We start from the raw sequence: 13,986 nt of genomic DNA on the forward strand, positions 1-13,986 counted from the left end.
GCTTGCTCTAGCTTCCCTTCAAAGGAGAAGCACCACAGACCTTGCTGGTCTGCAACAGAGCCAATCTCGACATCCTGTGTGGGTTGCGGTTGCCAAGGCTTGTTGGGTCCAATCCGGATACCGACACCGCAGTCAACTAGATCCGTCGTGGGACAGCTCGAATCAATCGCCTGGTCATCGTTGATGCCTTCTGGACATCGTGGCTGAAGAGACCAGCTCACCTTCTTCACCTTCAAGCACGCAACATCGCCTGGTTCCTTCCTGGTCACTGGCTAGTGACCCAGACTCTGTCCCCTCTGCTTTCAGGTTCTTCACATCGTCGATCCACCCTTGAATCCACCCGGACACTTTTCCTCTGGTCGCTTGCAGCACTTCTTTGCAGATCTCCATAGAAAACGACGAAACCCGACACCAAAAGGCACCTATGCACCCTTCTTCCCTGGGTGAGGTAACACGAGTACTCCGGTGCTCCCGTGGGTCTTGACTCTCGAAGTGTCCTAGTCTAAAGGAGTTTTATCGTAGTGCATCCGGAAGTGTCCTAAAACAGTAACTTTGTAACTTCTTTGTTTCCCATTGTAAGTCAATGGTAGCTAGCGACTGTGTTTAGACACTGCACGCGTCTCCCATGGGCCTCCTACTTCCTAACCTTTGGTTGTTTAGTGTAGCTCCAGCGATTCTACAGGCCCTAGGCCTGCTGTCTCACGTGGTTCTTATACCACTTCATTAGTATATGGTTTGTGAGGCCCCTAGGGCATAACTGTATTTGTGCAACTTATCGTATGCTCATTGAGTACATTGTGATGTACTTTTACCTCTGACCTCATAAAGAGTGCAGAGGGGTTGTGTTTAGAATAAATACATTTATATTTGATATATACCTTGTGTGGTGTCCTTTCATTTGATATTCAAGGGATTGTAATTGGTAAAACAGCTTTATTCACATGCTCTATGAAGTCTTAGCCTATGACTGCTGGTCCATGCTACCACTAGGATAGCTTGTCTATAAGGTTGACTTTACAACCATCATCAGTAAGGGTCGATTAGACTGGTGCAAGGTGCCCACTAGAATTGTGGATATCATATGCCAGGCTAACTTCTCACACCTTTATCTGTGTGATGTTGTCATATGCGTGCGGCCAGCTGCTCCATTGCGATAGCCAACAAAAGGGGGGACATTGGGCATCACTGCCTCGTACCCCGCCTAATCTGGATTGGATAGAATATAAGACCATCGCACGTATCCTAGCCGACGGGCCATTGTATAACAGTTTGATCCATTGGACAAAAAGGGGACCGAACCCCATCCGTTCCAGAATTTAAAACAAATAGGGCCATTCAATTGAATCAAATGATTTCGTCGCATCCAAAAACACTGCTGCTGCATGCACATCTTGAGGCAGATAGTGCAGGGTTGAAAAAAGAGTTCTTAAGTTATGGGATGTGGATATCTTTTGGGTATGAAATCTGATTGGTCTGGCAAGGCTATGATGGGAAGTAAAGGCTGCAGTCTATTTTCTATTAATTTCGCCAGGATTTTTACATCCACATTTCTAAGGGACAGAGGCTGATATGAGTCTAGGTCAGTGTCCAATTTCCCTGGCTTAGGCAAAGTTATAATCATAGCTTCACGCATTGTTTGTGGTAGGATACCCTTTTCATGGCCTTCCTCATAAACTGCCAAAGGTCTGGGTGCAAGCTTCTCCGCATAGGCTTTGTAGAAAGTGGTCGTAAGCCTGTCCGACCCAGATGCCTTATCCAATGGTAAGCTTTTAATAACTGTAGCCACGTCCTCCACCGTAAATGGTAGATGCATATATTACCTGTTTCGATCGTTAAACCCAGCTAATGCCACGGAGTCCAAAAATGGCTGTATTCTATCCGGACATTCGGTTTGCGTGGCTGTGTATAAACAGGCATAACTACTGGACCTCTGAACACCTCACCCCGCCCACTTATCAATTCAGGGATATAAGCAGTAGAGCGTGGTTTCTTAAGCATTCCTGCAAGTGTCCGTCCTGGTCTGTCACCTTCACCATGTACCTGCGCTTCAGCATATTTCCACAGAAACTTCACCTCCCTCTGTGCCTCTTCATCATATTCTAACAATTTGGCTTTCAACTGAGCTAGAAGTGTAGGTGTGTCTTCAGAGTAGAAACAGGTTTCCAGATCCTGTATCTGATTCCCTATGTTTTGCAATGTACGTCTTATGGCCTTGAGAACCCCTGCTTGTCTAGATATACACTGCCCTCTGATGGCCACTTTAAATGCCTCCCATAGCGAGGCCTCCGTGTCGATGGTACCAGCATTGAGGGAAAAATACTCAATTATATCTGTACGAATTTCTTCTCGAAATGCTGCATCTAGTAGCGCGTGTGGGGGTATCCTCCAAGAAAACGCCCTTTGTTTAGTATCCGGAAGTGCAATTTTTAGGAGGCATAGGGAATGATCAGAGAACGTCCTCGGCAGGAGCGATACCCCCACCACCCAGCTGGCCATGTCTCTGATCGTTAAGGAATAATCCAATCGAGATCAGGCTCTACGGTGTTCAGAAAAAACACGTCCCCTCCCTAGTAAGTGGGTGTAGCATTCTCCAAACAACAACCAGGTCCCCATCAGTCAATGAAATCATTATTTAAAACCGCGTTAAAATCACCCCCCCCCCCCCCTTCCCCCATAAAATCATGGTGCATCCAGTTGCCCTGAACTTTGCCCATATATCCTGAAAAAAGGTTGGGGAGTCAGTGTTCGGTCCATACATTGCTACCAACGTCACTAAGATGCCCCCCAGGGAGCCTAGCAGGATAATGTATCGTCCTTCGGGGTCAGTATATATCGCTCTCTCTTTCCAGTCAAGCCCACTTTTCACTAACACTGCCACCCCACGAGAGTAGTTGGAGTATACCGATGTGTTTGTGAATCCCCACTTCTTGTGCTTAAGTTTCGACGAGGTCTGAGCATGTAAATAAGTCTTCGGTAATAGACACAAATCTACGTTATGTCTTGTGAGGTATGCGTGCACCAGCCTGGCTTTCCTGCTGTTGTTACGCCCCTAATGTTCCAAGTCAAGCAGTTTATACTGGTCATGTGTCATAGTTCAAACTTATGAGAGTAACATCGCTCCCTCTCTTATAGCACAATATCGGCATAGTTCGTGTCCTTTGTGGCATACCGAAACATAGCCATACACCATCAACGCAACAAGCAATCCCATTCCGCCAACCCCACCCACACCAACCCCCCAAACAGGTTGAAGAATACTCCCCAAACGAAACAACACACAATTCCATAAGTTTGGCAATCTTCCTATGGGATGAATGAGTACGGGCATACTACCCTACCTTAGTAGGGCAGCCAGGAAACTGCAAGGAGTCAATCCTGCTTCAGTGCAAAACAATAGGTGCACAACTTCTAATCAAGCAAAATAAAACCAACAATAGGCATCGCAATGCTTTCCAGTACCAGGATTTTGGTCGTTCCACCTCTCTATCTAAAATAAAGGAGGAAGGTGGTTAGGAAAAGAAAATGATGGTCTCTCGAGGCATCTGACACCTGAGGGCAAACTCAGCCCATATCATCCTGTACGAAACTGCCTTTACACCTCCGCATAATTATCGTGCATCGGAATACCCCAAGGTGCCAATGGAATGAAACATATGATCAAACTATAGCCACATATCATCCCACACTTAAACTCAAAACAAGAGCAAGAGCAGAGACTAACATCATACATAAGAGGAGAAACTCATTGTCAAGTGGTTAGTCATTATCACTTAGCTGGTGTGCAGACGATTCACCCAGTCCAGGATTTATCTTGGTATGTCTACCACCTGCATGTTTCGCAAATTTCAGAGCAGATTTAGCGTCTGTGAAGAAGTGGGCCGAGCCGTCATGTGACCCTTTAATTTAGCTGGATAAAGCAGTGAATATAGGATCTATGCCTGTAACAGGATCCGCTTAGCCAGCAGAAAGTCTCGCCTCGCCGCCTGCACCGCTGTGTAAAGTCCGGGTAGAAGGAGATCTGGTTCCCCTGATGTGTAATGCTCCCCCTGATGTGTAATGCTCCCCATTGTACGTGCCTGTTGCAGTATCACATCTCGATATTGATAGTTCAGTATTCTTGCCAAGATGGGCCGCGGGGTGGCCCTCACCGGCGGTCTGGGACATAGCGCACTATGAGCTCTCTCCACCGCAAAAACTGGAGACAACTGCGCGGCAAATAGGTCCCGCAACATGTCCGCCACGTATACCTCCATGTTGGTGATCGCCGTCGTCTCCGGGATTCTCGTGATGCATAGGTTGCTGCGACGCGATCTCGCCTCCAAATCTTCATTTTTGGCTCTGATCACACCCAGTAGCTTATCCATTTGCAACAGTTGGTCTTTCGTTTCTACCTGGAATTCGTGAAGGTCGGACTGTTTATTTTCTAGCACATCCAGTCTATGCTCATGAACTCCGACCTGAGTTTGCACCGATTACATTTGTGTTGTCAGTGTGTCTAGTTTTGCATCGATAGTCCGGAGGCTGGAGCGCATCTCTAGCATAAGCGTGCGGATATCTTCTCCTTGATCTCCCAATGGCCCTTCAGAAGAACCACCTGTGGCGGATTCTGAGTCCGATTCCATCTGTCTAGTCGCTCTCCTTTGGTCAAAGCTAATTTTGGGTTGTTTGGCATCTTGTTTGTCCATGTTTAGCTTCCAGATGATATCCCTCCACAGCTGTGTCCCGTCCACGCAGTAAGCTCTCCACCCACGGGGCTGTACTAGCTGCACACAATACACACCAGCTCGCGGACCAACCGAAGCCCGGTCGTAGTAAACTGTTGTCAGCCACCTCAGATCACGCCTCCTGCCTCTATATTGTGGGGGAAGGTGGTATTCCGAGCACTCTTTCCAGGCAATGGTGTGACCAGTTCAATAAGTGGGGCAGGGACCAGTTTCCTCTATAGCTCACCATACATTCTGCGTCAAGCATCAGTAAGTATTTATTTGGTTGCACCCTTCTGAATACGCAATATGGCTTATGCCGACCCCACTCAACCAGGTTCGATCTTCCAGCTCTTGGGGGCACCAGCCCATCACCTGCACCTGGCCACCTTCATCTCACCAGCCCCTTATAAAACGTTGCGTGCTCCTAGATTTTGGTGCCCAGCACCTGTCCACGATGATGTACACCTTTAGGGATGGTCCTCACCAAGTGCCTATTCTGCAGTGTGCCCCAGAATCGGAGTAGCGACACAAGCCCTGGGGTATTCCGTTATTCCGGCGTCTTCCCAATGGGTGGTCTCTCCCTCTGCCTCCACTCACAAAATGGCGGCCATGAGTCAAATGGGCCTTGAGTAGAAATTCACGTTTGAGGCGCCTTCCCTCTCAACAACGCCCCAATGGCCTCCAATCATTCCCCGCAGGCACACTGCGTTGCGTTCCGGCGCTGCGAGAGTAGGATCTCGCTCCACACTGTTCGCCACCGAAACTGTGGCTTCAGGCAAACATGTCCGCCGCGCCAGTCTTCGGCCGCGGGACACGTACCTGCTCTTCGCGCCACAGCCGTCAGCCTCTACTCACTCAAGGCACTCACTCAAGGCAGGGTCTCAGTGGCGTCTCGGCATGTCTCGCAGTCGCGCTTGCGGGCCTGCAGTTCCACGGGTCTCGTATCCCGCACCTCTCAGGCCGCAACCAGAGCCCCGGCCTCGATTATATGTAGTCACCTCACCTCCATCAGCTCGGCCTACACTGCCGCACGGCACATTCAGGTCCTCCTAATTCTGCGTTGAAGCCTTGCGGGCAGCAAGTAATTGCATATTTCGATGCCGCAGGTTATTCGCTCCCGATTAAGCGAAGAAAGCAGAGCTGTGACTCCTCAATAAGCACAGATAACTTCAGGATAATGTCTCGGCCCGCGGAGCTCGCTCACAGAGCAGCCATTCCGCAGCTCGGCAGACCTGCCCCTCGTCTTACCCCAGAACCTTAACTCTGCCAGTCGAGTACTTACCTGAAAGCCGACAACTTACATTTTCTCCATAGGGTAACATTGACTGGTTTTCACTTGGAAATTATTCTAAGTGTTGAGTTTTGAAACTTTGAAATATTCACTAAAGATCGTCCGATCAACAAAAACATAATTACTCACCTGTTACCAGGAGAGATCCCAGTGCTGGATCTTTTCACCCAGCACTGACCAGAAAAAGTGATAACTGTGATTTTCCGATAACTTGATTTTCCTCCTTAGGATAACATTGGCTGGTTTTTGCAAGAAATTCTTCTAAGTGTCGATTTTCAAAACATACAAATATTCCTTAAAAATCGCCTGTTTAACAAAAACGATTTATTTCAACTGTTTACAGGAAATGCACCAGGGCTGAATCCAGGATCCAGCCCGGAGTAAGAAATATGTACGTAAAGTAAATGATATTGCAATTTGCTTAAAATTCCCATTGAGCTCAATGTTAATTATTGTGTTTAGTTTGTACTGCATATTGCAACAACTGTATCTATTGCATCTAAATGTCTATTGCTCATTTAAAGTATTCAACTGTAGCATCTCATTCTGAGAAAGTATTTTTATACCAACCTGTGGTTCTAAAATAACAAGTATATTTTTTTATACAAAACAATGACATTTTGGCATCCTCCGCCATGTCCAATATTCAGGTCACAGGGCCAGATATGTCCAGTAGCTTATCCTGACAAACTCGCCAGGATCTTTTGATGCCCTCTTTGGGGTCGTGCATGTATTTCCCTAAGAATGTGGCTAAATGTTAATCAATTTCGGGGGTGAACGTCACCTTTTCGCACAGAGACTGGCAGAGGCATTCTGCCCGGAGGCAATTGCGGACCTCCTTATCTAAAGGTTTACGCAGCCGGCCTACGTTAAAGGTCGCAGCTTTGTTCGCCGGGGCCCATTCCGATGAGTGGGGGTGCAGGAGCTTCTCAGTGTCTAACATATCAGAAGTCCCCTAAGGGGCATCACCCTCAGGTGTGTCCTCGCTCAGTGGGTGAGAAGGGCGCCATCATAACGGGCTCCATATCTGAGCCGGAGGGCGAGTCTGTGTCCTGAGTGGGTGGGGTGGGGTGGGCAGGAGGGTTAGGTTAGATGGTTTCGGCAGGCAGAGCTCTAATGCTAGGGGCTGGGACTGGTCCGGGAAGGCCCTCTTTAACCTATTGAAGGTGTCCAGATCTATGCCTAGGCTGGGGTCCCTTTTATGTTTAGGAGGCGGCACAGGCCGGACAGGTTTCCGCGGAAGTGACAGGAGCATGAGCCCCAGGGTATTTTTCCTCCCAGGGAGGCGTTTAAAGCAGCACTCTGGGTACTGCAAGATTTTCTGCTTCAAAGGAGCCACTTCCTGCATAACCGCCTTCAAAATGGATGCTTCCATGACTTTGCAGAAGTGGTCATCGATGGGGAGGTAAGTCATGCAGATAGGTCTCCTTGACGCCACTCCTCTTTGGAAAGCGCTTACTGGGATTACTAGTGTCAAACTTGGGGCCCTGGGTTCACCGGGCGAGTGGAGGGAGGGGGGGTGGTGGTATGTGAGTGGGTGGGGGTTTCCCAACCAAATTAACAGCCCAGGGGGCGAATACAGAGAAATAGCCCTTTAGGACACCACTGCACTCACTGTATCATAAAGGGTTTGAATGCACGCCTTGGCTGGTGCCCTATGGGTTAGACACAAACCTGTCAGAAGTGCTATGCGTTAATTACAATACAGATCCCATTGTGGGGCATAATGGTCCAAGCTGGAGGGCAAAGGCAATAAAGCAAAAATCATGCACCTGGACGGCTGTGCTGTCATTTTCTGTCTTGCTATGATCGGAATGCGCGCACCGGAACAGGAAATCTACAATCCAGATGCGATGCTCGCTCTCGCCAAGCAGCTTCCCCTAGTGGTCCGAGGACACCACTGCGCCTGCACTTGCGCACCTTATCGCGTATCACCAGAAAAAAAGGCCACGGAGCAGCGACAAGCGTTCCAGCGGCCACGTTGCAAGATAATGCACATGCTAGGTGAAATCGCACGAAACGCCGGTCATCGCGATAACAATCTTGACCATATTAGTGCAAAATACACGAAATATTAAGAAATTAAAGGCCAAGAGAGGGAGGCACTTCGCTCCTCTGCTGGAGCAGCGAACAAAGAGGTGGCAACCTCAAGGGGGGACCATCAGGTGATCCCGGATTGCTGATTGGACAATGATTTGCTGTTTATCGGTTGACATTTTCCCAAGGGGTTATGGAAATCGTAGTTTTTATTGTATTTTCTTGGCTACTGTTGTATTAAATGGAAGAAAGTGCAGCATAACCTCGCCTCCAGTTCTGGCATAAAATGATGAGTGAAATGTTGGTCACAAATGAGTAGAAGATAGTATCCAGTGCATCCGGGAAAGAGCTAGTTGACCCAAAGGGCACTTGGGGGATGGATATAAGGTTGAATTTAAATGGGGTGATGATTTTCTAGAGAGGATGGAGTGGAGGTAGGCGTTGGAGCTAAGAGGTTTGTTGAGAAGAGTACCCAAACATTACCTAGTGTTGACTTGTTTACATATTTAATTTTTGTTTGTGCAGCTGGCAATCATTTGTGTGAAATAGTAGAATCACATAGTAATGTTTTGTGTTAAAGATTTTTTGCTTTGATATTCGTGATGATGCCAGACAGCTTACTTAACCAGTAAAAAAAGGCTCGCTTTTTAAATGTCTAAATTCCAATGATCAGGCTACAACATGTCATGATCCCTTCTCATCTCTTTCACCCCCCAGGATAACGAACGGTGGGAGACCAATCGAATGTTGACCAGTGGGGTTGTCCATCGCTTGGAGGTAGATGAGGACTTTGAAGAAGATAACACAGCCAAAGTTCACCTACTGGTGCATAATCTTGTTCCTCCGTTCTTGGACGGACGCATTGTTTTCACTAAGCAGGTAAGGCAAAAAATGACCTGGATCTATGTCAGAGTTTTATTTCTTTGTCACCGCAAGAAGACCATATGCTATCATAATCAATAAATTATTATTTTTCCGTTGAATCTACACATCCAAAATACTGTCTGTATAATTGGTCATATCAATCGAATACATGAAAATATACTGTGTACTGTTAAAATTGTTGCAACACCCAAGATCTCCACTTTGGCGAACATGAACAGAGTTAATTGATACCAGAATAAAACCTGAACACTGGGTGGTGCAGAAGGCAATGTAAGTGGCGCAAAAACATCTGCATTGAAACAAGCACAAGTCTTATGATAAAGATTTGCTTTAGGAGGGAACGTGGCATTGAAAACATGCTGTTTAAGTTTTACCTCACTTGTAATTTCCCTGGACAGACCAATCCAGAGATTTTAACTTTTCACTTCCCAAAAATTGCTCCGCGTGAAAGGTGCTTACCTAAAGGAATGACCAATTTTGACATGGACATCCTGAGCCAATCACCACTTTGCCCTGAAGGCTCCGATTCCAGAAAGTATTACTCCTTGGAATTATGGGAAAAAAACACAGAACACAGGATTTAATCACACAAACCTACAGAAGATTGAGCTCTTGAGGCTTGACCTGAAAAGGAGCCTTGGCTCCAGGAGAAGATACAGGAGGACAATTCTCCATTAGAAGAACAACCCTGTAAAGGGAATCGATTTCAATATACTGGAATGCCACACAAGGGCATTTATGTTTGTCAACCTAGAAAATAATTGAAGGGCACCAAAACATTTTGGTTTCATAAGGAGGCAAGGACAAGTCTATTGACGCTGAAATAGATCTAGAAGCGGTCCACGATTTGGAATTGGAAACCTAAAAAAATGCACCTAAGACTAAAGCTTACCCACTGTGAAATTCACTTAGATAGTATGCCTAACCTCATACAAAGAAAAAATAATATTGACCCAGACACTGGCCATATAGTAGGAAAATCTCCACAGAAAGTTCCTGGGGTAACAAACCCCTGTATCCGGTCAGAAGGCTTTTAAGAGTATTCCCAACCGCAAACAGCAGACACACAAGTACACAGACTCCAGTAGCACACCACCTACTTTTGACTCACCCAGGAATACAACCATACCTATGGAATATCATAGGAGCTTATGATAGGTTGTTATTGACCCATTTACGCCTTGGTATTTTTCACATCAGGGCCCCTTTTCCAAAGCTTAACGATTGGTCTCGCTCTTTATGGTTATGTCCGTGTGATAACATCTCCGCTCAGTCGACAATTCACGTTATGTTTTTTGTAAATTTTACTCTATTCCTAGGAAAAAATTGATTTTACCTATTTTAAAGAGGTATGGCCTAAGACCATGTCGACCTGCCCTCTTAAAGCTGCAACATTTGAATGATGGACCCGTGACTGATCATTTTGCCAAATATCTGAAAGGGATGGTTAGACACCAGATGATATCCCGCATTCTTTCATCCCGCATACCACCACTCCGCATTTTTTACTACGAAAGTACCAGTACCCCGCAAACCATAATTGCTCCAACTTTTACAACGCATATGACTTTATTACGCATGTCATTACAACGCAAATGCATGTGTGGTTAAGTCATATACTTTGTAAAAGTACTTTATTAAAAAAAAATATATATATATATATATATATATATATCATCCAAGGGTGCCCCAGATCTTGAGAAAGCCACTCCACAAGGATAGGAAACATTCCTTTTTATTGTTGCACTCAAACACGATCACAGCCCCAGTTCATTTTAAAGCTTCCCAATGCATTTCATTGCTTCGTGCAATTTCTTCAGGGGAAATGGGGAGACATAACCAAAACCCGGCACAGTACTTCAAACAATTTTTGTGCTGTTCCCATAATGCACGATTTTGCAGTTACAAACTGTTTCCTGGATTTCACTCTGGTTTGGTTTTAAAGTCTATAATGTTTTTAACCCATATTTCTTACTGTTCATAGTCCTCCAGTGGATTCCAAGGCTGCTTTCATGTTTATTTTCGGCAATCCTTAGCGCAAGCAGGCTGCCTCCATTAACAGCCTGTTAGACCTGGCTTTTCAGGCGGTGCATTCTCTGTGGCTCGGAGCCTGCCACAAATAAATCATCCAAGGGTGCCCCAGATCTTGAGAACGCCACTCCACAAGGATAGGAAACATTCCTTTTTATTGTTGCACTCAAACACGATCACAGCCCCAGTTCATTTTAAAGCTTCCCAATGCATTTCATTGCTTCGTGCAATTTCTTCAGGGGAAATGGGGAGACATAACCAAAACCCGGCACAGTACTTCAAACAATTTTTGTGCTGTTCCCATAATGCACGATTTTGCAGTTACAAACTGTTTCCTGGATTTCACTCGGGTTTGGTTTTAAAGTCTATAATGTTTTTAACCCATATTTCTTACTGTTCATAGTCCTCCAGTGGATTCCAAGGCTGCTTTCATGTTTGAAACAGTTTGTAACTGCAAAATCGTGCATTATGGGAACAGCACAAAAATTGTTTGAAGTACTGTGCCGGGTTTTGGTTATGTCTCCCCATTTCCCCTGAAGAAATTGCACGAAGCAATGAAATGCATTGGGAAGCTTTAAAATGAACTGGGGCTGTGATCGTGTTTGAGTGCAACAATAAAAAGGAATGTTTCCTATCCTTGTGGAGTGGCGTTCTCAAGATCTGGGGCACCCTTGGATGATATATATATAAATATATATATATCATATATATATATATATATATATATTATATATTATATATATATATATATCATATATATATATATGTTTTTTTAAATTAAAATGAAACATTATTTCTTTTAGATATTATATGTATATCTATATACCTATCTGGGAGGACTCAGTCGGTGGCCTTGGGGGACTTCGAATCTGAGCCATTTGTGCTCCCCTGCGGAGTCCCTCAGGGGTCTTCCCTGAGTCCGACTCTTTTTAATGTCTACGTCTCCACCCTAGCGCCAGTAATTAGATCCTTTGGATTTAATCTTACATCCTACGCTGACGACCCACAGATTGTGGTGTCGCTGCGCCAGGGAGAACTAGACAGCACAGCAGATCGGTTTAGATGTTGCATGCGGGAGGTGAGCAACTGGATGGCAGGAAACTGCCTTAAGCTCAACTCTGCAAAAACAGAGCTGCTACTGTTTGGGGCAAAAGACAATTTTTGGTCACCTCGCTGGTGGCCAGAGGAAATGGGGTCCCCCCCTTCTCCAGTGGCAAAGGTAAAAAATTTGGGTGTCCTGATGGACGATTCTCTGTCCTTCAGGCCAGGGACAGCTTCAATAGATTTCTTGCAAGGGGTTATGATGCGAAACTACTCACAACCACTCTTCAAAAGGTATCTAAGATTCAGAGAGTGGATCTCTTTAAAAAGAAAGAAAGAAAAACTGATGATGGTAGATTTCGAATAATAACCACATTTTCGCAGGATGCAGACTGGTTCAGAGGCATTGTAAGAAAACATTGGCACATCTTAAAAACAGATTACATCATCGGAAATGATGTGCCATTGTACCCTCTGATCACATTCAGAAAAGCACGGTCCCTAAGAGATGGTTTGGTCGATAGTCATCTGGACCCAATTGTAAAAAAGTCCAAAAGTACACTGCATGAAGCAAAAGGGTTCTTTCCCTGTGGAAAGTGCAAGGCATGCTCTGCTAGTAAACACACTTTGTCCTATGAGGTTAAGGGTCTGAAAGAAGGGAAAAAGATCATGAAGTTTATGTCCTGCCAAACCAAATTCGCAGTACATTGCTTGAAATGCCCCTGCGGGATGAGATATGTGGGTAGACCCATCAAATGTGTCAAGTTGAGAGTCCTAGAGCTCATGCGTGCCATAGCAAATAAGGACTTCAATTACCCGGTGGCTCGACACTTTCATTAAACACAACAGTAACAGAAGTCTGTTACAATATTTTTGTCTAGATCATGTACCTGAAAATGCCAGAGATGGAGAGACTTCAAAAGCTGCGCAGGTTAGAATCTAGATACATTGTAGACCTTCAGACCAAAAGCCCTGAGGGCCTCAATGGGGGGGAAGAATTGTCAGTACATTTGGGGGTGTAAAAAGCATAAGAAGGATGTATAATGACATATCGTTTCTCAGGAGTGCAAATTTTGAAATGTTGAGATATCTGCTAATTTGTGTGTTGATTTCCCGGGTGTGCTGCAGTGTCTTCTGTGTTGTAGAAAATGGAGAGAAATTGAATCAAATGATTTAATGTAAATATGGGTAGCTATAATGTATAGTACAATACATGAAACTCGATTATTTGGTTATAACAATAGGACATCACGGCAACCAGTTGGTTGCCATTGCCGATCCACGGCGAGATCAGACCTGCCCAAACGGGCGATATCTAAATATATTCGATCAATGTTGTGGCATTTGTTTTTCAATGAAAATTGTTAGCCATATAAAGTAAGTTACAAATAGACCAAAGAACGAAATCAACAATGTTCCAAGATGGCGCCCACAATAGTGTGGGTCGCCGTTAGTCCTTTGTTTATGGCCACTATTAGAGTTACAAATGGCGCTCCAGTGCACTGCACGGGTAGACAAAGAAGAAGGGAATTACCGAAACGCGTCTGTTTTGTCAGTGAAATAAAGAACACTGCTTTGCTGAAATATCCCGTGAGTGCTGTCTTTTTCCTTGTAAAGAGGAGAATCCCTTGAAGCTGCAAAATGTATGTATATATATATATATATAGATATAGATATAGATATAAATATAGATATAGATATAGATATATATATTGTTTTAAAATTAATAATTACCCTTTACCCCCTAAAAACTAATCCCACCCTAGTCCCTTTAAATACCCCAGCACCCTTAAACACTAACCCATCCTGACCCTAAAAATACCCCTGTAACCCAAACCTAGCCCTGTTCCCTATTAATACCCCTGTACCCCAAAACCCAAACCTATCCATAAACCCTAAATTTACCCCTGTACCCCAAAACCTAGCCCTGAACCCTAAAAATACCCCTGTACCCCAAAATCCAAACCTACCCATAAACCCTACATTACCCCTGTA

At 45.1% G+C, this 13,986-nt stretch overlaps 1 protein-coding gene across 2 annotated transcripts in view; it reads left to right on the forward strand.

Moving 5' to 3' along the window:
- The window catches only part of DHX38 (DEAH-box helicase 38), a 1,070,683-nt gene that overhangs the window by 416,601 nt on the left and 640,096 nt on the right, over positions 1–13,986 (forward strand). For both annotated transcript variants that reach the window (XM_086945550.1, XM_086945552.1), the window contains exon 9: positions 8,752–8,913. In XM_086945550.1, coding sequence (XP_086801676.1) covers positions 8,752–8,913 — 162 coding nt within the window. The remainder of the gene's footprint in view (positions 1–8,751; positions 8,914–13,986) is intronic.

Source organism: Lissotriton vulgaris, chromosome 12 (genome assembly GCF_964263255.1).
Source record: "Lissotriton vulgaris chromosome 12, aLisVul1.2, whole genome shotgun sequence".
In the NCBI taxonomy this organism is placed as follows: domain Eukaryota; kingdom Metazoa; phylum Chordata; class Amphibia; order Caudata; family Salamandridae; genus Lissotriton; species Lissotriton vulgaris.